Source organism: Mobula birostris, chromosome 4 (assembly GCF_030028105.1).
Source record: "Mobula birostris isolate sMobBir1 chromosome 4, sMobBir1.hap1, whole genome shotgun sequence".
Lineage (NCBI taxonomy): Eukaryota > Metazoa > Chordata > Chondrichthyes > Myliobatiformes > Myliobatidae > Mobula > Mobula birostris.
The window spans coordinates 119,149,584-119,177,545 of NC_092373.1; the positions used below are offsets into that span (position 1 = coordinate 119,149,584).

Sequence of the window (27,962 nt, forward strand, 5' to 3'; positions counted from 1 at the left end):
ATATTCTTTTAGTTACACGTTGATGGCAATTAGTACAAACAGACCCACAGGTGACCCAAAGCAACTTAACACACCTGAATCACTTTACAGACTAATCTTGAGACCTTTGACAGAAAGCAGCATGTGAGGGGAAGATGCAACCCTTTAGTCATGTAACCAACGCCATTCTGCCTGATACATTCTACATTAGATTAAAGTCTCTAGCAATGGAAGCAGCACTTGAAGATTGTCAATGGAAGCAGATTTTTGACATACTTATACTTGTCCTCATCTAATTCTGCTTCATGCAATGGCCTATATCACTGCTGCCACTTTTGTCATGGACTATCATTGGTACACATGTTCTAAGCATTGTGACAACAAAGTATCGCAAAGTGAGTTATGCTAGGAGGTAGCACAGTAACGTAATGGCTAGCACAACGCATTACAGTACAGGCAAAACAGGTTCAATTGCCGCCACTGCCTGTAAGGAGTCTGTACATTCTTCTCGTGACTGTGTGGGTTTCCTCCCACAGTCCAAGGACGTAGCAGTTAGTTGGTTAATTAGTCATTGTAAATTGTCCTTTGATTAGGCTAGGACTAAGTCAGGGGTTGCTGGGAGGTGCGGCTCGAAGGACCTATTCCACGCTGTAATCTCAATAAACAAATTAATAAATGAGTCAGCAAGAGAAGTGGTGGTTACTATCAAGGTAGTTAGTGGCTAAACATAGCTGATGCAAGACAGATCTCAAATTACTTAAATGAAAAAGAGAGATTAGTGATCTAGCAGGATTATCATCTTGTATTTAGAAATGCAGCCTGATGTTCTGGTTGTCTCTCAGATCCTGGTTGAGGAATGCACTGATCGACTCTTATCAGCTGCTGAAGCAAGCAAACTGGCAGCTGTGCTCAGTCAGTACAACCCACTCTTCGTGCTGACAAACCTGGTGAGTACAGAACAGGAAGCAGTGTTGGAGAAACCTGTTAAATTATCCCAAATAGAGTTCTTTTGTTTAAATCTGCTTTATTGCATTCAAGTGACAGGGTTGTAAACTTAAACCAAACAAAATGAACCCTTTGGGAAAACAAAGCCCAGGTATAGTTGAGAGCTTATTCAATATCCAAATTCTCTAACAGCTTGAAAACTGTTGTGTAATGACATTACTGAGCAGCAAACTGAAATGTGATGTGGGTCAAGAGCAGCATCCTGGAATAGTTCTGAGCCTGGGATGTTGAAAAGGATAATGATCTTGACTTCGATTGTGCCAGCAGTCTTCTAGCCTGTGTGTACCTCTCTGAGGTTGCAAGAAGACACAGTTCTCAGTGAAGATGTCTTGATGCAGTATGGTGTGAGTAGGTACTGTTCCTCAGAGAAGTTTCGCCATGAACAAGAATCCTATGGAAGTCCCTCCAAAGTGGTTCCCATAGCTGGTTGTGATACCTCTGATACCTTGGTTCCATTTTCACCCTGTCCAGTAAGACGAGTGTTAGGGATTGCTGTTGTTATGTGGAATATTACTTTTCAAAGGTTCAAAGCATGTATCCATACAACTCTGAAATTTGTCTTCTCCAGATTGATATTTCCAATATATTCTGGGCTTGTTTCACATTTCAAGTATCTGTAATGTTTTGTTTTAGGTCTATTAATATCATGCTGGTAGGGAATAAGGGCATTTACCACCAAAACAGTTTAATGTTAACTGAAGCTTCCTATTTCTTCCTCCCCAGAACATTTATGGAACATGTCTCCTTTCTTATAGTTTTAAGGGGAATGATTCGAAGGAGAAAAATCAGTTCTACCTTTTACAAGCAAAAGAGGCTTTTGAAATAGGTCTCCTTACGAAGAGAGATGATGATGTTATAACAAGTAAACAGGAACTGCATGGATTTGTTAAAGCTGCTTTCTCTCTTACAACTGTGCACAAGTGGCTTACGGGTAACAATGAAATCCTTGTGAAGATGAGGCAACTGTGTAAAGAAGCAATGAGAAAATTATACCTCTACAGTACTCAGAACCAGGAAGTTTTGGCTCAGGAGATCATGGAACTGATCAGCCAAATTAAAGTTTCTTTGCAAATAAAAGATCTCTGCAATTCTGACAGCAAGTCTTATGTCCCAGACCACTATAAACATTACTGGGATAAGCCAATAGTGAAGGGAAGGGTGGCCTTTGATGAAATCCTAGCCAGGCACAAACAATACCACAGAACAATATGCACAGTATTTGAAGGTAGTTGTAGAAGACAACAAAATAGCAAGGGAGTTTCAAAATATAGCTGTATAACTGCTTTTAAGACAGAAACCAAAGAACTTGATACTGCTAATGCCAAAGCAAGCATTCCTCATCAATGGGATCTTGATGCCTCTCAGCATTCTCTACCTGAAGAGAAGAAAGCATTGCAAAACAAACAGGAGATGCATAACAAGAGGCATGAATTAATGAAGGTGACCAAACCGGAGAACCAAGATGCAGACCTTTTGAAAGACCACACCTGCTCAAGGAATGACCAACCACATGGCACTGGTAGAAATCTGGGTGGTGTAACCTTGAAGGAGAAGAGTAACACCAAGAAAGGATGCACAGACCATCTGAGTGACTGCCATGGCTTCAGCTCCTCCTCAAAGTCCTGCCTGGAAACATCGGGGTCAGGATTATCTGACAGCTGGGAGGAAGTTATCAAGAGCAAGGACAGTGAACCCCCCAGCAGTGGAAGTAAACCTTGTCTGCTCACTGTGGACACAGAATGTTCAACGGTTTTAACTGAGGAAATCGGAGAGCATCAGCAGGATGATTTAAAAAAACAAACTGCACTTTCTGTCTTTCCATCAGAACATACATTGTCTCAAACATATAAACAGTTTAGTGATTCAAATACTAACTGTACTCCAGGCAATATGGAGAAGAAAATTCCTTCAGCTTTATCTTCAGTTGAACACAGGTCTTCCACAGTGGCTGGCCCTGATAGAAAGACTGCTGATGACAATGCAAAAGACCATGAACCAGACAGTTATGTAGAGACCGCCGGTCATGATCAGAGTTGTGAAACTACTTACCAAACCTCAGTAACTCCTTCAGATTCAGCAAACGTGTGGAGAGTTTCCAGTTCCTCTTCAATAGAGTGCAGTTCATTTGAGATGATTGACTCTGATGCAGATACTGTTGATGACAGAGAAAAGGATAATAAAACAAATAATTTTATAGGGTCCCCTGGATATGTGCCAAACCCTCATTCTTCATCAGATCCAACTGGTAAAGGCACAATAACTCATTCGGATTCACTGAACATTAGGAAGGTTAGCTCAGCTTCTTCAGGACAGAGTAACTCGTTTGAGATGATTGACACTGATGCAGAAACTGCTGATGACACTCAGAGTGATCTGAATGATTTTCATATGGGCACAAGTGAAAACAGCCTTGCAAAGTCCTCTTATTCTCAGCCACGGTCAAATGCTGTGGATCCTATCATAATTGACAGTGATCATTCAGGGAGCCTTACAAAGAGAAGCCAGGTGATATCCGAGAAAAACAGATCAGTTGAATTGATATCAGTCGACCCTACAGCAGAGACGGTTGAAGAAACAGAAGAAAGCCATTTTTCTCCAATTCCTCAAGGAGCTTCTGAAAGTCAGCATTCAGATGAAAGCAAGAAACTGGAGACACATCATCAAGATGCAGTCCAACTGAAGGATTGCTCTGCTCAATCTATGTTACCCATCAGAGAATTAGACAAAAATCACTGTAAGGCATCATTTGTAGCAGCTGAAAGTGCTGACAATGTCGTGAGTAACCAGTCTTTGAACAGCAGTATCAACTCCAGCTCTTCCAACAAATCATGGTGCAAATCACTTTTCTCAAGCAGTGGATCTGACCTCGATTATGTAAGTTCATCGCCAAGTTCAAGCAGCAGCTCTTTCATGTTCCTTTCCAAAAAGATGCAGAGCGTTAAGAAACGTGTTATAACTGATGAAGATTATAAGATGTTGTGTGCAGGTGTAACCCACGAGTGGCTTATGGAGAGAATTACTGGCACTGGGGTATTTTACCCTCACAAACTAAAAGACATTTATCGTAAGTACTTTTAATCATTTTATAGATGCTATTAGTATTATTTGATAAATTAAGACAATCTTAATTCAATTATCTCTCCAATTTCTTTTATCTCTTGCAAACCTCAGACTCATATTTTATTTCTAGAAAATGCTTTTTTATCTAAGAAGTCATTTAAGGAAGAAAGACCTAGAATTACATGCATCTTTCACAACCTCAGGACCTCCAAAGAAGTTTATGACCTATCAAATGAAGTATAATCAATCTCGTAGGACAATGTTGATTCATAAATATTGGCCAAGATAACAAGTTGGCCTTAACATCCTTACCTCACTGAATGCCTGGTAGGAACAAAAATAATATGGCAATTAATATTTAATTGGGTGGCAGAGTGGAGATACAAGACATCTCCACAAAAGGAGGTGTAAGGCATTCCTTCCCTTTGCTTCCCTGTAGGTCACTCTTGGGCAAGATGCAGCCCTACTTAGACACCTCCAAATCTGGGTCATGTGAAGCCATGGGAGCAGGCGGTTCATAACACAAGTCCTGGTTGTGTGACCAGTGATGCCAAGCAGACAATCTCTGAAGAGTATTGATAATGGCTGGGGTCACCCATCTTGTAAAGACACTGCCAAGAAGGCGGCAATAGCAAACCACTTCTGTAGAAAAGTTTGCCAAGCACGATCATGGTCATACAACATGGCACATAATGATGATGACACAGTACATATTCTCCTTATTATTTTAGGGTTTTGCATACATTTCACACAAGATAGCATTTTTCATAATTACACCTCTTGGCTTCTCAAATTTTCTTAATATAAGAGTCAACACTTCCTTCTAGGTCACAGAGGCCTAGAATTTACTGGGGTCTGCAGAGGATTGTTAAACAATTGCATTGCTCCTGGACCAGTTGCTTAGAAATTAGATAGCATCAGATGCAACCGAACCGAGTTTACGTGAATTAGCATTCTTTCTAGCACTCTGCACCAGTACAGAGAATGCTTAATGAAATCTGTACATTTGTGGCCTGGCATGGGACTGTGTTTATGGCATCTCAGGGAACCCATGGATTTGGGGAGGATCGCAGATAGAAAAGGAGTGAGGGTTGAGGGCTGGGAGTGCTGAAACAGTGGGTGGCTATTGGTAGTCATGGATGCAATCAGTAGCTACAGTAGCAGTCTATGGCCAGCAGTTGTTGAGGGTGGGTTTGGATGAGGTTGGTTTAGGCAGGAGGTTGGCAGGTGGACAAATCTTGGTCAACGGATGATAGATAGTAAGATACTTTATTAATCCCAAAGGAACTTACAGTGTCACAGTAGCATTATAAGTGCACAGATATACAAGTATTAGAAGAGAAGTAAGAAAGAATAAATAAGAAAGAGAAAAAAAGTTACCCCAGTCTACAGAAGGGTGTCATCAATTCCCTGGCAGTAGGTTGACTCATTATAGAGCCTAATGGCCGAGGGTAAGAATGACCTCATGTAGCGCTATTTGGAGCAGTGCAGTTATCTTAGTCTATTACTAAACGTGCTCCTCTGTTCAGCCAAGGTGGCATGCAGAGGGTGAGAACATTGTCTAGAATTGCCAGAATTTTCTGTAGGGTCCTGTGTTCTACCACGGCCTCCTCTGTCCAGTTTGACTCCTATAACAGAGCCAGCCTTTTTAATCAGCTTATTGAGTCTGTTGACATCACCCGTGTTGATGCCATTGCCCCAGCACACCACCACACAGAAGATTGTACTGGTGACAGCAGACTGGTGGAACATGTGAAGGAGAGGCTAGCATACTCCAAAGGACCTCAGTCTCCTCAGGAAGTAGAGATGACCCTGGTCCTTCCTGTACACAGCCTCTGTGTTGGTGCTCTAATGTTACTAAAGTGGAGCTGCAGATGATTCAGCTTGCCCCATTTGACAGTGTCCTCCACCAGGGCCCTGTATTCATCCTCCTGTTCTCCGTTTATACACCCAAATATTGCTGAGTGATCAGAGAATTTCTGCAGATGACATGACTCAGTGTTGTATCTAAAGTCCGAGGTGTACTGGGTAAACAGAAAGGGAGCCAATACAGTCCCCTGTGGGGCCCCAGTGCTGCTTATAGCCATGTCTGACACAGAGCTCTGAAGCCCCACATACTGTGGTCTGCCACTCAGGTAGTCCATTATCCAGGATACAATGGAAGTGCCAACCTGCACTGAACGGAGCTTTTCCCCCAGCAATGAGGGCTGTATGGTGTTGAAGGCATGTGAGAAATCATAAAGCATAATCCTCACAGTGCTGCCCTGCTTATCCAAATGGGAGTACGTTCTGTTCAGCAGGTGGATGACAGCACTGTCAACTCCAATGTGCTCCTGGTAGGCAAACTGCAGGGGATCGAGGGCTGATCTGACCAGGGGTCGGAGGAGAGACAGGACCAGCCTCCTAGCGTCTTTATGATATGTGAGGTCAGGGCCGATGGACGGTTCAAGACTTTCGCTTGGCCCTTCTTGGGTACTGCGACCACACATGATGTTTACCTCATAGATGGGACCCTTTCCAGGCTGAGACTCAGATTGAAAATGCATTGGAGAACTCCATGCAGGGTCTCAGCACACTCCTTCAAGACCTACTAGGGGAGAAAACTGTTAAATAAATAACCCTAGGATATCTACCCTGGTACTCCAAGAGGACCAGAACCTTTGTTGTAGGGTTTGGAGACTTGTGTACCTTGATGACCCAGAGAGCGATGTTGGCTAGAGTTAGGGCCTTATGCTTTGGCTCTTGAAAGAGTACCCATGCCAAACAGTTCAAAGAGTAGAAGCCAGACTAAGAGTAGTCCACTAGTCCTCCAGGTTTGGGTATTCAGCTCAGGGATAACAATCGTAACTGGTAAAATAAAACTGTTACAAAAACAGCAATGAAGAATCCATCTGTAGCTGTGTGCGACAGAGATGGGGGACCTTCACTGGTGCCCTAAATGCCAGCAGTGTAACAGACAGTATTTAAGTGAACCTGCCCTGGTGAGGTTCCAGGTACCGGCCTGGTACCACAGGGGAAGATCACAGGAGCAGGTTTGACAGGCCCAATACAAGTCTGCTGCCACCAGAGAGGCCAGCAGACCATGTGAGATTCTCCTGTGATTGCAGGAGAGGCATCCAAATGTGAGCTGAACACCACAGCCCAGGGTCTTTCCTGCCATACATGGCGTATGCATGAAGGAACTCAAAACAAAAATTGCTGGCTATGAACACACCATGAGCTGCTGGTACTGTGCTTTTGATAGAACTTGAGTCACATAGCTTACATACAAAGGGGGCAACCCAAATTAATCTTCAACAACATTGTTTCCAGTCATTGCTCCACCTGCACTCCCATCTGACAACTCTGCCGTCCTCCTTTGCCGTTACTCTGGCATTTATACTGCCAGCAGATCTTATTTCAAATGCTTGTGACATACAAATAATTAGTTCTCAATATTTGACCCATCCAGTCTTTCATCATGGCTGATCCATTTTCCCTCTCAGCCACATCTCCTGCCTTCCTGTATCCCTTCACACCATGACCAAACAAGAATCTATTAATCTCTGTATTAAATATACATTAATACTTGGCCTACAAAGCTGCCTGTGGTAACAAATTCTACAGATTCACCACTCTCTGGCCACAGAAATTCCTCCTCATCTCCATTCTAAAAGAATGCCCCTCTATTCTGAGGCTCTCCTCTGGTCTTAGACTCTCCCATCATAGGAAACACCCTCTCCACATCCACCCTACATCCACTCTATCAAGGCCTTTCACCATTTGATAGGTTTCAATGAGGTCACCCTCATTCTTCTGAGTTCCAGTGAATAAAGGCCCAGAACCATCAAATGCTTTTCATATGACAAGCTGTTGAAGCCTGGGATCATTTTTGTGCATCTCCTTTGAACCTTCTCAGTTTCCACTCATCCTTTCTAAGATAAGGGTCCCAAAACTGCTCACGATACTCCAAGTGAGGCTTCACCGGCACTTATTGAAGTCTCAACCTTACATCCTTTTATATTCTAGTCCTCTTGAAATGAACACTAACATCGCATTTGTTCCTCACCACAGACTCAGCCTGCAAATTAACATTTAGGAAATACTGCATAAAGACTCCCAAATCCCTTTGTACCTCAATTTTTTGTATTTTCTCTCCATTTAGAAGATAGTCAACCCTTTCATTTCTTCTACCCAAGTGCATGGTCATACACTTCCCGACACTGTATTACGTCTGCCATATCTTTGCCCGTTCTCCTGATCTGTCTAAGTCCTTTTGTAGCCTCTCTCCTTCCTCAAAACTACCTCCCCTCTATCTATCTTCTTATCATCTGCAAACATTGCAACAAAGCCATCAATTCTGTCATCCAAATCATTGTCATATAACGTGAAAAGAATTGGTCCCAACACAGTCCCCTGTGGAACACCACTAGTCACTGACAGCCAGCCAGAAAAAGCTCCCTTTATTCCTATCTTTGCCTCTTGCCAGTCAGCCATTGCTTTATACATGCTCGAATCTTCCCTGTAATACCATGGGTCCATAGCTTGTTAAGTAGCCTTGTGTGGCACCTTGTAAAAGACCTGAAAGTCCACATACACAACATCAACTGATTCTCCTTTGTCTATTGTGCTTGTTATTTCTTCAAAGGATTCCAACAGATTTGTCAGGCAAGATTTTCCCTTGAGGAAACCATACTGACTATGGCCTAGTACCCTGAAACCACATCCTTTACAATGGACTCCAGCACCTTCCCAACCACTGAGGTCAGACTAACTGGTCTATAATTTCCTTTCTTCTGCCTCTCTCTCTCTCGTTGAATAGTGGAGTGACATTTGCAAATTTCCAGTCTTCTGGAACCATTCCAGAATTTAGTGATTATTGAAAAATCATTACAAATACTTCCACAATATCTTCAGTCACCTCTTTCAGAACCCAGGGGTGTACATCATCTGGTCCGGGTGACTTATCTACCTTCAGCCATATCAGGTTCCCAAGAACCTTCTCCCTAGTAATGGCAACTTCACACACTTCATGACCCCTGATACCTGGAACTTCCACCATACTGCTTGTGTCTTCCACAGTAAGACTGATTCAAAATACTTATTCAGTTCGTCCACTATTTCCTTGTCCCCTATTACTACCTCTCCAGCACTGTTTCCCAGTGGTCCAATATCCATTCTAGCCTCTCTTTTACACTTTATGTATCTGAAGAAACTTTTGGTAGCCTCCTTAATATTATTGGCTAATTTACTTTTGTATTCCATCTTTACTTTCTTAATAACAATTTTTAGTTGCCTTCTTTTGGTATTTGAAAGCTTCCCACTAATTTTTCCCTTTGCCTTATCTTGTTAGCCACGGTTGTGTCATCTTGCCTTTAGAATGCTTCTTCCTCTTTGGGATGTATATATCCAGTGGCTCCTGAATTGCTTCCAGAAATTCCAGCCACTGCTACTCTTCCGTTATTCCTGCCAGAATGATTCAACACTTTCTGACCCTATGTCACTCTTTCTAATGATTTAATTTCATTTTATACCAACAGTGCAACACCACCCCCTCTGCCTTCCTGCCTGTCCTTTCGATACAATGTGTATCCTTGGACTTTAAGCTCCCAGCTATAATCTTCTTTCAGCCATGATTCAGTGATGCCTACAACATCATACCTGCCAATCTGCAACTATGCTGCAAGTTCATCTACCTTATTCCATATACTGCGCGCATTCAAATATAACACCTTCAGTCCTGTATTCACCCTTTTCGATTTTGTCTGCGCTTTACATTGCAACTCATCCTGTTTACTTCAATTTTGCCCTATCATCAGCCTGTCCATGCTAGGAGTCTCACTACACATTGCCTCTGTTTAATATCCTGGAGGCCCTGTTTCTCAGCTTTCTCCCTAGCTCTCTAAAATTTCTCTTCAGGACCTTGTCTACTAATGTCATTGGTGCCATTATGCACCAAGACTTCTGGCTGCTCACTCTCACCCTTGCAAATGCCATGGACCCAATCCAAGACATCCTGATCCTGACACCAAGGAGGCAACAAACCATCAGATGTTCCTATCGCGCCCACAGAACCTCATCTCTGTTCCACCTAAGGAAGGCAAATGCAATGTTATCATTCATTTGAACAAGACTAGACTATAATGCTGTATGTAAACAAGGATGTAATGCTGTGGCTTTATAAGGCATTGGTCAGACCATACTTGGAGTATTGTGAGCAGTTTTAGACACCTTATCTAAGAAAAGATATGCTGGCATTGGAGAAGTTCCAGAGGATGTTCACAAGAATCATTCCAGGAATAATAGGGTTAACATCAGAGGAGCGTTTGATGGCTCTGGACCTGTACTTCCTAGAGTTTAGAAGAATGAGTTGGGTGGGGGGGGGGGGGAATTCTCACTGAAACCTATTGACTATTGAAAGGCCTGGACAGAGTGGATGTGGAGAAGATGTTTCCTATAGTGGGTGGGTCTAAGACTAGAGGGCAGAGACTCAGAATAAAGGCTTGTCCATTTAAAACAGAGATGAGGAGGAATTTCCTTAGCCAGAGGGTGGTGAATCTGTGGAATTCATTGCCACACCTAACCCTAACCCTAGTCACTGAGAATACTTAAAGCAGAGGTAGATAGGTACTTGATTAGTCGGGATGTCAAAGGTCACTGGAGAAGGCAGGAAAATGAGGTTGAGAAGCCATGATGGAATGGTGAGAAGGCTCGATGGGCCAATTAGCCTAAATCTGCTCTGTATCTTAAGATCTTATAGTCTAATATCAGGTAAACTGATTCTTAAAATTTGCACCAATCTTTAGCTGAGCCCACAGACTCTGGCAACATGCAACTAACTGTAACCCAACTGATCCCCAACATGTCATCACTGTATCAACACTGATAAAGACACAGAACCTACCAATGCTATGTAAATATACATATTGTTCTGGATACATCAAAAGTCCAACTGAACCATTAATTAATTAAGGTGCATGGTCCTTGGAAATCAAGCCTGTGTTGTACTTCCTTGCTTGTCCAGTCTGCGGAACTGAAAAAATGCAGTTTACACATATTTTTTACAGGTGGTCTGCTATTTAAATATAACAAAAAAACTGACACTTGGACAGCCCAAGAAACTCTGGTATATATTGGGAAGTGTTTAGCTGTGGATAAGCCAGGTGCCCAGAGGACTGCTTTGGAGACCCGCTTTCTGCATCAGGAAGAAATACTGGGCAGGTACCGAAGAATTCTACCTCTTCCAAAATCACACTTGTTTTCTGACTTCCTTCTCTAGCAATATTAACTGACTCCTCCTTGGGATATGGGTGTTGCTGACTCTCATCAGCTGAGGCAATGTATCTATGACTCTAATATCCAAGCCCCTGATGTATGTGAAGGTAGGCTTTTTTGACTATTTCTCCTCGTGGCTGGACAGCCTTCTTCCTGCAATCTGGGTCTTCTTTCTCTCATTCATTTGTTGGCTACGCAGGAAAGGCTAGCCTTTATTTCCCATCCACAATTTCCCTTAAGAAGGTGGTGATGAGCTCTTTGCTGAATCCCTGAATCTGTCTGGTATAGGCGGCCCTTGGAAATACTAGCATAGAAGCATACGAATTTGGACCAGGAGTTAACTTCTGGCCGCTTAAATTCCAGGATTTAGACCCAGTGAAAATAATGAAAGGCCAAGATGATTGCAGCACAGGTGAAAGTGATCCCACAGTTCTGTAGGTTAGCAGGTTCCAGGATTTTGATTCAGCACCATGAAACAACAATTAAAACCTTCACGGGTTCTGTTTCATAAATTCTCACTTTAGGTTTATCAGCTGCTTTGATAACTGAGTTCATCTAATGGCTCAATTAGTAAGAATGTCATCCTAGACTTTCCAAATTTGGTCATTATCTCCATTCAGTTTGCCAATCAGTAAGTGAAACACAAAAGGCTATCGAGAATAGAGCCAGGCAGGACTGGATTGAGTTACAGTGAATAGACTGGAGTGAGAGGAGAAGGTTCCACTGAAGCTGTACTTGTTTTCCGATCCAAATCTGTTTCCACTTTATATAATTGTTCTTTAGTGAGGAATATTGAAGATGCGTAAATAGATTCCCAACACATCCTAAAACATGATGCTTTTCACTAAGAATGCCAAAAATCAGTGCCTTGACAGATTTCTTTCTTGCTATTCCAGATATGTTGGAAAACAGTATAAAAGAGTGAAAGAACTTTCCTACTACTTCAATGATGTTGAGCGGCAAATGACTGCACAGCACTACGTGACAGTATTCAATAAAAGGTTATATGAACAGCAAGTGCCAACACAAATATATTATATTCCAGCCTCAGTTCTGTTGGTAAGTTGAAAGAACAGTTAAAAATTGTAATCCACTTACATCTCAAAAAAGTGAAATGTTGAAGCTGTAGAAGAGGGGAGTTGGAGAAGTTGTCCCAGCCCCCTTTTTTTCTCTTATCCCACCAGTTACACTCCTCACCTCCTTCCCTTTACTGAATGGGCCACTGTTGTCCCCAATCAGATTCCATCTGCAGCCCTTTGTTACTTCAAATTATCACCTCCTGTCTTCTTATCCCTCCCTCACTAGCCTATCATGTTCCTCGCCTGGATCCACCTATCAACCGCCTGCTCTTATTTCACCGCTTGCTCCCAACCTTTTTTTTAAATTATACTGGCTGTCTCCCCTCTTCCTTTCTAGCCCTGATGAAAGGTCTGTAACCAAAACAAGAGCTGTCCATTTCTTTTCAACGGATAGTGCCTGATCCATTAAGTTCCAGATCTTGCTCCAGATTTCCTGAGTCTGGATATCTCTTCATCCATTCCAGCAATTATTGTCCTCTTGGACTGCTCACAAAATGATGGAAATGCTGCTACTGGAGCACTTGACCACCAATAACCACCACTTCACCATCTGCACGCTGATGCTCAATTTAGGTTTGAATAGGAGTGCTTGGTTCCACAGTTCATTACAGTCTAGTCTAAATTTGTAGAGGAGAGATAAGCAAAATTAACAATCCTGGGCAGCCTTTAACTGAGTGGGATAACAAGAGGTCCTAGTGCATTTCAGTCAGGGGATGTCAGGGGTAAGTTTTTTTATGCAGAGAGTGGTGAGTGCGTGGAATGGGCTGCCAGCGATGGTGGTGGAGGTGGATACAATAGGGTCTTTTAAGAACTCCTGGTTAGATACATGGAGCTTAGAAAAATAGAGGGCTATGGGTAACCCTAGGTAATTTCTAAAGTACATGTTCAGCACAGCATTGTGGGCCGAAGGGCCTGTATTGTGCTGTAAGTTTTTCTTTGTTTCTATTTGATCCAATTAAATAAAGGGGAAGATTCCACCATCTGGTGTCCACTGGCATGTGTTTGTGAGCAGTATACCTGTTATCTTCCCTATTGCCAGGTAGATGCCAGTAATGTTACAGTACTGGAATAGCTTGACCAGATGCGTAGATAGTTCAGGAGTGATTATTCTTGCTTAAAGAAGGATGCTATAGTCATTGAAAATAAGTCATTCACCCCCTCCCCAAACAGTCAATATCGACCCCACCCCCAACAATGTAGCTGCAAAGTGCATCATCAACAAAGTGCAGTTACTGACCTGTGACTTCTACCATATAGAGTGACAAATGCAACAAACGTGGGAATATTGGCACTTGCAAGACCTCCAAACGGCATCCTGTCCTGACTTGGGACAATCACTTGAATGGATCTAAATCCTGGAGTTTACAGCCAAATAGTATTCTGGGACTACCGTCACCAGATTGACCACAGCAGTTCAAGATGACCGAACGACTTCACTTTAATGTATTTGATTAAAAAGCAAAGTCAAACTGTACATTTAATGATTTACAAGAGTTTAAAACTATAAAAAAAATTCAAAAATATGAAACTCATTGATGTGTCGAATCATATTTGGACGAGTGGTCAAAGTGTATGCAGCACAGCTGGCTGGTGTGTTTACAGACATTTTTAATCTCTCGCTCTACCAGTGTGTGCTGTCCTCCTGCTTCAAAACATCCACCATTGTCCCTGTGCCAAGGAAGATCAAAGTAACATGTCTGAACGATCATCGTCCTGTTACACTCTCCTCAATAATAAGCAAATGCTTTGAGAGGCTGGTCAAGGACTACATCTGCAGCTTGCTACCACCCACAATGAACCCCCTACAATTCACCTACAGACACAGCCGATCAACTTACAATGCCATAGCTGTAGCTCTACACAGTGTCCTCACTCACCTGGAGAAGAGGGGTGGTTATGTAAGAATGTTTTTCTTGGACTACTGTTCAGCAGTCAACATCATAACTTCCCCCCAGGCTCGACAAGAAGCTCAGAGACCTCGGTCTGCACCCTGCCTTGTGCGGCTGGATCCTGGAATTCCTGTCAGTTCGCCAGCAGGTGGTAAGGATGAGCTCCCTCACCTCTGCCCCTCTGATCCTCAACACAGGATCCCCCAGGGTTGTGTCCTGAGCCCCCTCCCCTACTCCCTTCACACCCATGACTGCGTTGCCACGCACAGCTCCAATCTGCTAATCAAATTTGCAGATGACACATTGATAAGCCTCATCTCCAACAATGATGAGACAGTCTACAGAAGAGAGGTCAACGCCCCGATACAGTGATGCCAAGAAAACAGCCTCTCCCTCAATGTCAAAAAAAATTGAAGGAGTTGATCGTGGATTACAGGAGTAACAGAGACAGGCTAGCCCCTATTGAAATCAATGGGACTGTGGTTGAGAGAGTGCGTAGTTTCAAGTTCCTCTGTATACACATCACCCAGGATCTCACCTGGACTGTACGGTGAAAAAAGTACAACAGCACCTCTTTCACCTCAGACAGCTGAAGGAGTTCAGCATGAGTCCCCAAATCTTCAGGGGCACCATCGAGAGCATCCTGACTGGCTGTGTCACTGCCCGGTACAGGAACTGTACTATGCTCAATCACAGGGCACTGCAGAGAGTGGTGCGGACAGCCCAGCGCATCTGTGAACATGAACTTTCCTCTATTCAGGACATTTACAGCAGCAGGTGCATAAAAAGTGCCCAAAGGATCATCAGGGACTCCAGTCACCCCAATCACAAACTGTTTCAGCTGCTACCATCTGGCAAACAGTACTGTTGCATTAAGGCCAGGACCAATAGGCCATCGGATTTATCAATACACATTGATCTGATTGCATATCTGACTGTACATAAATGTATACAAAACAATCATGTACACAATCTTAGTGTTTGAGTAATATTCTCCCATATTTTCCCACTTTATTGCTTGTACATTGCGACAGACACAACATAAAGATTTTTACCCCCTTGGATGTAAGAAATAAAATAAATTCTAATTCTAAATAGACAGTGTTGTGGATGCAGCAGAGGAGGCACTTTGAGATATGAAGTAGGGAGTTCACGATTCAAAGTTAACTTTCTGAGTACGTGCAACCAGTAAATGCTAAAAGCACATTCTCCCAATGGACATGTAGTGGTCTACCAGGGGCCACATTGTTCTCACCCATAGTATATTCTCAGATATTCATTTTCAAAATCCTTTGCAGATCCAATAATGGGTCAAACCAGAGGAGTGAATTTTGGAAATGTGAACTGACTAGGAGTAGTTATTTCAAAAGTATTCGAGGGGATGAAATCAAAAGGTTAAACCAGTTATCGTTTAAGTCAGGGAACCTTTTTACTACCATCATTTTTTGCAGTCAAATTGGTGCTGGTACAATTTAAAAATTGTACCATTGAATCAGTCTTTAGTGATGTATTCACATCACAGTAGCCTAAAAGTCACACCCAGATATGTTCTGTGCTTTCTGTTTTCTCAGCTTTTGGAAGATAACCAAATTGTGGACTGTGTAAGCGTAGAGCCGTATATGCTTGGAAAATTCATAAAACTAACCAACAACAAAAAGGCTGTTTGCAAAGAATACGAAGCAACAATGTATGGACTAGCATTTGGACATTTTACATACGAGTTTTCAAACCAAGAAGAAATAGTAGTTGACTTACAAGGTAAGTAACTCAACTGTCACTCAGCAGATGACAGCAGCACTTATAATCCACATGCAAGTGATTTTAATGGTTACACCAGGATCACACCTTTCTTACCCAGCATTACCCAAACCATAGTTCACAGAGCCAAGGGGAAGCTTCTCATTCATTCAATAATCACAGCATGATGGCAAAAGTGAACAGTTCCTTTTAGTTTTAGAGTTGATGCTGTCATTTTCCGAAGAAGAAATTCAGTTTGCTCATCACCTTCCTTTGGAAGGGATCATGTTAAAATATGTCCTTAATATTTTCTCCCCGCACCTTTCAGTTCAAATGTAAGGTTTCCATGAAAGTACATGGAATGGCATGTGACAAAGACATTGTGATTTTGCAGTGGAGTGTAGAAAAGTTGAGTAATTGAGTGAAAACCTGGCAAGTGGAGTTTAATGTGGGGATGTGTGAGTTCATGTTCATAACATGAATATTGGAGGTGTTGTGGAAAGTGTAGAAGGTTGCCATAAGTTACAGTGTAATATAGACAGGATACATGTTGGACAGAAAACATAAGATATAGGAGCAGGAGTAGGCCATCCGGCCCATCAAGCCTGCCCCACCATTCAATGAGATTATGGCTGATCTGTCCGTAAACTCAGCTCCATCTACCTGCCTTTTCCCCATAACCTTTAATTCCCCTACTATGTAAAAATCTATCTAACTGTATCTTAAATATATTTAGTGAAGAAGCCTCAACTGCTTCCCTGGGCAGAGAATTCCACAGATTCACCACTCTCTAGGAGAAACAGTTTCTCCTCATCTCCATCCTAAATCTTCTCGCCTGAATCTTGAGGCAATGTCCCCTAGTTCCAGTCTCACCTACCAATGGAAACAACTTTCCTACTATCTTATCTATCCCTTTCAAAATTTTGTATGTTTTTATAAGATCCCCTCTCATTCTTCTGAATTCCAGAGAGTATAGTCCCAGGCAACTCAATCTCTCCCTATAAGTTAACCCTTTCATCTCTGGAATCAACCTGGTGAACCTCCTCTGCACTGCCTCCAAAGCCAGTATATCCTTCCTCAAGTATGGAGACCAGAACTGCACACAGTACTCCAGGTGCGGCCTCACCAGTACCCTGTATAGTGCAGCATGACCTCCCTGCTCTTGAACTCAATCCCTCTGGCAATGAAGGCCAACATTCCGTTTGCCTTCTTAATAACCTGTTGCACCTGCAAGCCAACTTTTTGCAATTCATGAACAAGCACTCCCAAGTCCTTCTGCACAACAGCATGCTGCAATCTTTCACCATTTAAATAATAATCTACTCTTCTATTATTTCCTTCCAGAGTGGATGATCTCGCATTTACCAATGTTGTATTCCATCTGCCAGACCTTGGTCCACTCACTTAACCTATCTATATCCCTCTGCAGACTCTCCACATCCTCTGTACAATTTGCTTTTCCACTCAGTTTAGTGTCATCAGCAAATTTTGCTACGCTACACTCAGTCCCCTCATCCAAATCATCGATGTAAATGGTAAACAGCTGCTGGCCCAGCACCGACCCCTGTGGCACCCCACTCACCACTGACGCCAACTGGAGAAACACCCATTTATACCAACTCTCTGCCTTCTATTGGTTAATCAATCTACAATCCATGTCAATACACTTCCTCTGACTCCATGCATCCATATCTTATTTGTAAGTCTCTTGTGCGGCACCTTATCAAATGCCTTCTGGAAATTCAAGTATACGACATCCACCTGTTCCCCTCTATCCACTGCACTCATTATGTCCTCAGAGAACCCCAGTAAGTTTGTCAAACAGGACCTACCCTTTCTGAATCTTTCTAAATATTTCGCTATTTCTTCCTTAATGACAGCTTCAAGCATTTTCCCGACTACAGACGTTAAGCTTACTGGCCAATAGTTGCCCGTCTTTTGCCTACATCCTTTTTTAAAAAGTGGCATGACATTTGCTGTCTTCCAACCCGCCGGGACCTGCCCAGAGTCTAGAGAATTTTGGTAAATGATTACCAACGTGTCTACTATAACCTCCGCCAATTCTCTCATCACCCTGGGATGCATCCCATCTGGACCAGGGGACTTACCTACCTTCAGGCCCTCTAGTTTGCTCATCACTATCTCTTTAATGGCAGTGATTTTATCGAGGTCCTCACCTCCCATTTTGTCCATAACGTCCTTCTTTGGCATATTAGACGTGTCCTCCACCGTGAAGACTGACACAAAATAGTTGTTCAATGCCTCAGCCATCTCCTTATCACCCAATATCAATCTCCCCTTCTCGTCTTCCAAGGGACTTATGTTGACTTTAGCCACCCTCTTCCACGTTATATATTTATAAAAACTTTTGCTATCTGTTTTTATATTTTGTGCTAATTTACTTTCATATTCTACCTTCCTTTTCCTTATTTCTTGTTTAGTTGTCCTGTTGTTTTTTTAAAGTTTTCCCAATCCTCCAGTCTCCCACTACTCTTTGCAACTTTGTATACAAGCTTTTAATTTGATACTATCTTTTATTTCCTTAGTTATCGAAGGCTGGCTCTCCCCACATCTACTGTCCTTACTTTTGACTGGAATATACTTTTGCTGAGCACTGTGAAAAATCTCTGAAAGTATTCCACTGTTCCTCAACTGTCCTACCAAATAGACTGTGCTCCCAATCCATATTAGCCAACTCCTCCCTCATCCTGTTGTAGTCTCCCTTGTTCAAGCATAATACACTAGTGCCAGGTAGAGTTCAATCTGGAAAAGTGTGAAGAAATACACTTTGGAATATCAATCTTGAAGGCAGAGTACAAGTTAACGATAGGATTCTTAGAAGAAGAGGGATCTTGGGCTCCATGTCCATAAATCCCCCAAAGTTGCCTCACCAGCTAATTGGGAGGATAAGAAGGTGTATGGTGTGCTGGCATTTTATTAGTCGGGGGATTGTGGTCAAGAGCCATGAGTAATGTTGCAGCTCTTTAAATCTCTGGTTAGACCACACTTAGAGTACTGAGTTCACTTCTGGTCACCACATTATAGGAAGGATGTGGAAACTTTAAGGAGGTTGCAGTGGAGATTTAACAGGACCCTGCCTGGATTAGAGAAAATGTCTTACGTGGAAAGATTGATCAAGTTGAGACCTTTTTATTTGTAGTAATGGAAGGTGAAAGGCAACTTGATAGAGGTGAGTGAGATTGTGGGAGGTATCGATATAGTGGACAGCCTTTGTCCCAGGGCATCAATGGCCAATACCAGAGGGCATCTGGTGGAAGAATGTTCAGGGAAGATATCACAGGTAGGTTTTTTTTTAAAAACACACACAGAGCATGGTAGGTGCCTGGCACTGGCAGGGGAATTGTAGAGGCTGATACAGTAAGGACATACAAAAGATTTCTAGATAGGCGCAAGGATGTAAGATAAAATAGGATTATGGGCCGTGTAGGAAGAAGGGTTGGATTGATCATGGAGTAATTTTATGAAGCACGTGGTGTGCTGTACTAATCTTTTTCAGTGAAAGGAATGAAAAGGCAGAGTATTATCTAAATTACCAATGTGCTGCAAAGGAGTGAAATTCAAACAGATATAAGTGTTCTAGTGCATGAATCACAAGGAGGTAGCAGGCAGGTCCAACAAGTAGTTAAGAAAGCAATCAGCATTTTGGCCACAACAAAGGTGTTGGAGTTTAAGAATAGGGAGATTTTGTTACATCTGTATACAGTGTTGTTCATGACATACCTGGATAATTGTGCAGTTTTGGTACCCATACCAGAAAAAGGATATACAGGTTGAGTACCCCTTATCTGAAATTTCTTTTTGAGTGCGGACATGATGTCAGAAATGGAAAATTCCAGAAGGCACTAGGAAGGTTCCCAGTTGATGCACAGGTCTCTGTGCATCACAGACAGTTCTAAGAAGTGACCTCACATATGTAATGAACAGAAGGTAATGAAAAATAGAAAAACTGCATAAAGTGGAAAATGAAGATCTCAATCATTTATTGAAAGAGTGGATTCATCAGCGTCGAAATGAACATATGAAACAAGCAAAGATCTATCACAACAAACTGAAAATCAAGGTAATGGTGAATATTCAGCAGGCTGGTTGCAGAGAATTTTAAGAAAAGGCAGGGCATTTAATTTTTAAAGATTTTAAATATTTTAAAGATAAAAGCATCTGCTGATTACAAAGCAGCAGAGAAATTCATTGATGAGTTTTTGAAGGTTGTCACTGATGAAAATCTGACACCAGAACAAATCTACAATGCTGATTGTTTTTGTACCCCATATAAAACCTAAAAAGTAAACTAAAAATACAGTGTACTGTAACCTTTTAATCAAAATACAACATCGTAGGTGGAGACTGAAAGTTTGATGTTCTTCAACAGTTGATTCAAGTATTCTCCCCATGCTGCTATTCTGCGTTCGTTACCTCCGCACACATTATATTTTCATTGTATTAATGGTATGTAATATTTTTCCTATTAACTACATATGTGTAATGAACAAGTGCAAGACAATGATTGCTTACGGGAGTAACGGCATCAGAGTCGGAAATGATGGCGATCCCAAGCTATCTCATTATATATTCCAAACTCCAAAAAAATCCAAAATCCAAAATACTTCCAGCCCCAGGCATTTCAGATAAGGAGTACTCAACCTGTAATGGCACTGGGAAAAATACAAAGAGATTTAATTCCTGGGATGAAGGAGTTCTCTTATCAAGCAGATGAGCTTAGAGCATGGATCAGCACTTGGAGCTATGATGTTGTGGCCATTACAGAGACTTGGATGGTGCAGGGGCAGGAATGGCTACTTCAAGTGCCAGGCTTTAGATGTTTCAGAAAGGATAGGGAGGGAGGCACTGTTGATCAGAGACAGTGTCACAGCTGCAGAAAAGGAGGAAGTCATGGAGGGGTTGTCTACAGAGTCTCTGTGGGTAGAAGTTAGGAATAGGAAGGGGTCAATGATTCTACTGGGTGTTTTTTATACACCACCCAATAGTAACAGGGACATCAAGGAGCAGATAGGGAGACAGATTCTGGAAAGGAGTAATAATATCAGGGCTGTTGTGGTGGGAGATTTTAATTTCCCAAATATTGATTGGCATCTCCCTAGAATGAGGGGTTTACATGGGGTAGAGTTTGTTAGGTGTGTTCAGGAAGGTTTCTTGACACAATATGTAGATAAGCCTACAAGAGGAGAGGCTGTACTTGATCTGGTATGGGAAATGAACCTGGTCAGATGTCAGGTCTCTCAGTGGGAGAGCATTTTGGATATAGTGATCACAATTCTATCTCCTTTACCATAGCATTGGAGAGGAATAGGAACAGACAAGTTCGGGAAACGTTTAATTGGAGTAAGGGGAAATATGAGGCTATCAGGCATCGGTGACTAGCTACATCAGCAAGTGCATCGATGATGTCACCGTGGCCAAGACCATCACCACATGCGCTAACCAGAAGCCATGGATGACCACGGAGGTGCGTGCGCTGCTGAGGACCCCTGACTTCGCCTTCAGAGCAGGCAACAAGGCAGCCCTAACAACAGTGAGGGCCAAAGTGTCCCGGGCCATCAGAGGGGCAAACCGTGCACACGCCCAGCATAACCACAGCCATTTCCAGGACAGCGGCGACACGCGGCACATGTGGAAGGGCATTGAGGACATCAACTATAAGCCAACACCACCTTCCTGTGCTGCCTCCCTCCCAGGTGCGTTGAACAACTTCTACGCTCATTTGAGGCGGAAAATGACATGGCGGCAAGGAAGACCACCTCTCCTCCAAATGACCAGGTGCTGTGTCTTACCGTGGCTAAGGTGAGGAGAATCCCGTGCAGGGTCAACCCACGGAAGGCTGCTGGACCAGACAATATTCCTGGCAGAGTGCTTAGAGGATGTGCAGACCGGCTAGCAGAGATTCTCACTGACATCTTCAACATCTCCCTGAGCAGTGCTGTCGTTCCTACGTGCTTCAAGGCCGCCACCATTGTCCCCGTGCCGAAGAAGTCTTCAGGTGTCCTGCCTCAATGATTACCGTCCCATTGCACTCACATCCATCATCATGAAGTGTTTGGAGAGGCTCGACATGAGGCACATCAAGACCCTGCTGCCCCCTCACTGGACCCTCTGCAGTTCACGTACCGTCCCAACTGTTCAACAGACAACGCCATTGCCATCACCCTCCACCTGGCCCTAACCCACCTGGACAAAAAAGACACGTACATTCCAATGCTGTTCATAGACTTCAGTTCAGCATTCAACACAATCATTCCTCAGAAACTGATTGGAAAGCTGAGCCTACTGGGCCTGAACACCTCCCTCTGCAACTGGATCCTAGACTTCCTGAATGGGAGACCTCAGTCAGTCCGAATTGGAAGCAGCATCTCCAAGACCATCACACTGAGCACGGTGGCCCCCAGGGCTGTGTGCTCAGTCCACTGCTGTTCACTCTGCTGACCCACCACTGTGCAGCAATACACAGCTCAAACCACATCATCCAGTTCACCGATAACACGACCGTAGTGGGTCTCATCAGCAAGAACAATGAGTCAGCATACAGAGAGGAGGTGCAGCGGCTAACGGACTGGTACAGAGCCAACAACCTGTCTCTGAATGTGAACAAAACAAAAGAGGTGGTTCTTGAATTCAGGAGGACACGGAGCGACACTCTCCGCTGAACATCGATGACTCCTCCGTAGAGATTGTTAAGAGCACCAAATTTCTTGGTGTTCACCTGGCCCCTCAACACCAGCTCCATAGCAAAGAAAGCCCAACAGCGTCTCTACTTTCTGCGAAGGCTGAGAAAAGTCCATCTCCCACCCCCATCCTCACCACATTCTACAGAGGTTGTATTGAGAGCATCCTGAGCAGCTGCATCACTGCCTGGTTCGGAAATTGCACCATCTCAGATCGCAAGACCCTGCAGTGGATAGTGAGGTCAGCTGAGAAGATCATCGGGGTCTCTCTTCCTGCCATTACAGACATTTATACCACACACTGCATCCGTAAAGCAAACAGCATTATGAAGGACCCCGTGCACCCCTCATACAAACTCTTCTCCCTCCTGTCATCTGGCAAAAGGCACCAAAGCATTCGGGCTCTCACGATCAGACTATGTAACAGTTTCTTCCCCTAAGCCATCAGACTCCTCAACACCCAGAGCCTGGACTGACACCAACCTACTGCCCTCTACTGTGCCTATTGTCTTGTTTATTATTTATCGTAATGCCTGCACTGTTTTGTGCACTTTATGCAGTCCTGGGTAGGTCTGTAGTCTAGTGTAGTTTTTGTGTTGTTTCATGTAGCACCATGGTCCTGAAAAATGTTGTCTCGTTTTTACTGTGTACTGTACCAACAGTTATGGTTGAAATGACAATAAAAGTGACTTGATTGGACTGGACTTGATTTGAACTTGGAAGCATAAATTGGAAACAGATGTTCTCAGGGAAACGTACGGAAGAAATGTGGCAAATGTTCAGGGGATATTTGTGTGGGGTTCTGAGTAGGTATGTTCCAATGAGACATGGAAAGGATGGAAGGGTACAAGATCCATGGTGTACAAAGGCTGTTGTGAATCTAGTCAAGAAGAATAGAAGAGCTTACAAAAGATTCAAAAAACAAGGTAGTGATAGGAATCAAGAAGATTATAAGGCTAGCAGGAAGGAGCTTAAGAATGAAATTAGGAGAGCCAGAAGGAGCCATGAGAAGGCCTTGGCAGACAGGGTTAAGGAAAACCCCAAGGCATTCTACAAGTATAAGAAGAGCAAGAGGATAAGATTTGAGAGAATAGGACCAATCAAGTGTGACAGTGGAAAAGTATGTTTGGAACCGGAGGAGATAGCAGAGGTACTTAATGAATACTTTGCTTCAGTATTCAGTACAGAAAAGGATCTCAGTGATTGTAGGGATGTCTTGCAGTGGACTGAAAATCTTGAGCATGTAGATATTAAGGAAGAGGATGTGCTGGAGCTTTTGGAAAGCATTAAGTTGGATAAGTCACCGGGACCAGACACGATGTACCCCAGGCTACTGTGGGAAGCGAGGGAGGAGATTGCTGAGTCTCTGGCAATGATCTTTGCATCATCAATGAGGATGGGAGAGGTTCTGGTGGATTGGAGGGTTGTGGATGTTGTTCCCTTATTCAAGAAAGGGAGTAGGGATAGCCCAGGAAATTATAGGCCAGTGAGTTGGTAAGTTGATGGAGAAGATCCTGAGAGGCAGGAATTATGAACATTTGGAGAGGCATTTTATGATTAGGAATAGTCAGCATGGCTTTGTACAGGGCAGGTCATGCCATATGAGCATGATCGAATTTTTTTGAGGATGTGACTAAACACATTGATGAAGATCGAGCCATAGATGTAGTGTATATGGATTTTGGCAAGGCATTTGATAAAGTACCCCGTGCAAGGCTTATTGAGAAAGTAAGTTGGCATGGGATCCAGGGGGACATTTTATTGTGGATCCAGAGTTGGCTTGCCCACAGAAGGCAAAGAGTGGTTGTAGAGGAGTCATATTCTGCATGGAGGCTGGTGACCAGTGGTGTGCCTCAGGGATCTGTTCTGGGACCCCTGCTCTTTGTGATTTTTATAAATGACCTGGATGAGGAAGTGGAGGGATGGGTTAGTAAATTTGCTGATGACACAAAGGTTGGGGGTGTTGTGGATAGCGTGGAGGGCTGTCAAAGATTATAAGGGGACATTGATAGGATGCAAAATTGGACTGAGAAGTGGCAGATGGAGTTCAACCCAGATAAGTGTGAGGTGGTTCATTTTGGTAGGTCAAATATGATGGCAGAATATAGCATTAATGGTAAGACTCTTGGCAATTTGGAGGATCAGAGAGCCCTTGGGGTCTGAGTCCATAGGACGCTCAAAGCAGGTTGACTCTGTGGTTAAGAAACCATACGGTGCATTGGCCTTCATCAGTCGTGGGATTGAGTTTAAGAGCCGAGAGGTAATGTTGCAGCTATATAGGACCCTGGTCAGACCCCACTTGGAGTACTGTGCTCATTTCTGGTCGCCTTACTACAAGAAGGACATGGAAACCTTGGAAAGGGTGCAGAGGAGATTTACAAGGATGTTGCCTGGATTGGGGACCATACCTTATGAAAATAGGTTGAGTGAATTTGGTCTTTTCTCCTTGGAGCGATGGAGGATGAGAGGTGACCTGATAGAGGTATTCAAGATAATGAGAGGCAATGATTGTGTGGATAGTCACAGGCTTTTTCCCAGGGCTGAAATGGCTAGCACAAGAGGGCATAGTTTTAAGGTGCTTGGAAGGAGGTACAGAGGAGGTGTCAGGGGTAAGTTTTTTTTTAAAAACGCAGGAAGTGGTGAGTGTGTGGAATGGGCTGCCGGCGGTAGCAGTGGAGGTGGAAACGATAGGGTCTTTTAAGGGACTACTGGATGGCTACATGGAGCTTTGAAAAATAGAGGGTTAAGTTATGGGTAAAGCCTGGGTAGTTTTAAGGTAGGGACATGTTCAGCGCAGCTTTGTGGGCCAAAGGACCTGTATTGTGCTGTAGGTTTTCTGTGTTTCTATGTTAAGGATGTCTCAACAGTTTGAGTCTGCATTCCTTGGAGATTAGAATAATAATCATTTAAAAGTGAGATGCGTGGAAGTGTGTTCTCGTAGAGGGTTGCAACTTTCTGCCCCAGAGATAGTGGAGGCTAAGTTATTAGATATATTTAAGGTGGTGATAGATATTTGAAAGATCAAGGAATGAGGGTTATAGGGAACTGGCACAGAAGAGGAGTTGAAGGCAGCATGGATCAGTCAAGATCATCTTGAATGGTAAGGGAGGTTTGAGGAGCCTGGAGTCCTGTTTTTTTGTGTTGTTTTGGCATATTCACCTCCCTTCTCCCGTGGGTCTGTCGAGGCTCAGAGGCTGGGGACATGTAAGTTCCATGATTTAGGAATTGTCTCCAATTATTCTATCTTTCTCTGTGCTCTCATCTTTAAACCACTCTGCTTCTGGAGTGACAGGCCTTGCTTAAGACAGTTTCTTTTTAACTCAGTTTTCGGATCAAGTAGCTCAGCATTTATTGCCAATCCCTAATTGTCTTTGAGAAGATAACACTGGGCAGGATGGGCTAACGTCAGCGCATCCTTTCTTAAATAAGGAGACCAAAACTGCCCACAGTACTCCAAGTGAGGTATCACCAGCGCCTTATAGAGCCTCAACATCACATCCCTGCTCCCATACTCTATTCCTCTAGAAATGAATGCCAACATTGCATTCGCCTTCTTCACCACCAACTCAACCTGGAGGTTAACCTTAAGGGTATCCTGTACAAAGACTCCCTAGTCCCATTGCATCTCAGAAATTTGAATTCTCTCCCCATTTAAATAATAGTCTGCCCATTTATCTCTTCTGCCAAAGTGCATAACCATACACTTTCCAACGCTGTATTTCATTTGCCACTTCTTTGCCCATTCTTTCAGTCTATCCAAGTCTCTCTGCAGACTCTCAGCACTACCGGCCCCTCCACCTATCTTTGTATCATCAGCAAACTTAGCCATAAAGCCATCTGTTCCATAATCCAAATCGTTGATGTACAGCGGCCCCAACACAGACCCCTGTGGAAAACCACTGGTAACCGGCAGCCAACCAGAACAGGATCCCTTTATTCCCACTCTCTGTTTCCTGCCAATCAGCCAACGCTCTATCCACATATGTAACTTTCCCATAATTCCATGGGCTCTTATCTTGTTAAGTAGCCTCATGTGTGGCACCTTGTCAAAGGCCTTCTGAAAATCCAAATATACAACATCCACTGCATCTCCCTTGTCTAGCCTACTTGTAATTTCCTCAAAAAATTGTAATAGGTTTGTCAGGCAGGATTTTCCTTTAAGGAATCCATGCTGAGTTCTGCCTATCTTGTCATATGCTTCCAGGTACTCTGTAACCTCATCCTTGACAATCGACTCCAACAACTTCCCAACCACCGATGTCAAGCTAACAAGTCTATAATTTCCTTTTTGCTTCCTTGCCCTCTTCTTAAGTATCGGAGTGACATTTGCAATCTTCCAGTCCTCCGGAACCATGCCAGAATCTATCGACTTTTGAAAGATCATTGCTAATGCCTCCACAATCTCCACAGCTACTTCCTTCAGAACACGAGGGTGCATTCCATCTGGTCCGGGAGATTTGTCTACCTTTAGACTATTCAGCTTCCTGAGTACTTTCTCTGTCGTAATTGTGACTGCGCACATTTCCCTGCCACCCTTGAGTGTCCAGTATACTGCTGTCTTCCTCAGTGAAGACTGATGCAAGATACTCGTTCAGTTACTCTGCTATCTCCTTATCTCCCATTAGAATTTCTCCAGCATCATTTTCTATCGGTCCTATATCTACTCTCACCTGTCTTTTACTCTTTATATACTTGAAAAAGCTTTTAGTATCCTCTTTGATATTATTTGCTAGCTTCCTTTCATAGTTAATCTTTTCCCTCTTAATGATCTTCTTAGTTTCCTTTTGTAAGCTTTTAAAAACTTCCCAATCCTGTCTTCCCACTAATTTTTGCTTCCTTCTATGCCCTCTCCTTTGCTTTAACTTTGGCTTTGACTTCTCGTCAACCAAAAGGTTGCATCCTTTTTCCATTCGAAAATTTCTTCTTTTTTGGAATATACTTATTGAACAAAAATAAAAATTAGTTAACTGCTTAGGCCACGGTTAGATAAATAAGGTGATGCAGCTGTTAACCTTTACATGTTCTAAGGCCAAAGTGTTTACAGCAGAGTTCAGGAAACATGAGACACAGAGGTGACACACATCTGAAATTTATGGAAACAATAATACCAAGTCATATCAGCAAAACTAGACAAGTTCTCTCTGCTGCCTATAAGGGATTTGTACATTCTCCCCTAGACCGCATGGGTTTCCTGTGGGTGCTACAGTTTCTTCCCACAGTCCAAAGATGTATTGGTTAGTAGGTTAAGTGGTCATGGTAAA

The 27,962-nt window shown here is 43.1% G+C and overlaps 1 protein-coding gene across 7 annotated transcripts in view; it reads left to right on the top strand.

Annotated features, from left to right (window-relative positions):
* Window positions 1–27,962, top strand: part of alpk1 (alpha-kinase 1) — a 154,021-nt gene that overhangs the window by 122,502 nt on the left and 3,557 nt on the right. For all 7 annotated transcript variants that reach the window (XM_072255960.1, XM_072255959.1, XM_072255961.1 and 4 more), the window contains 5 exons: window positions 822–926; window positions 1,708–4,048; window positions 11,091–11,244; window positions 12,195–12,357; window positions 15,838–16,024. In XM_072255960.1, the coding sequence (XP_072112061.1) occupies window positions 822–926; window positions 1,708–4,048; window positions 11,091–11,244; window positions 12,195–12,357; window positions 15,838–16,024 (2,950 nt within the window). The remainder of the gene's footprint in view (window positions 1–821; window positions 927–1,707; window positions 4,049–11,090; window positions 11,245–12,194; window positions 12,358–15,837; window positions 16,025–27,962) is intronic.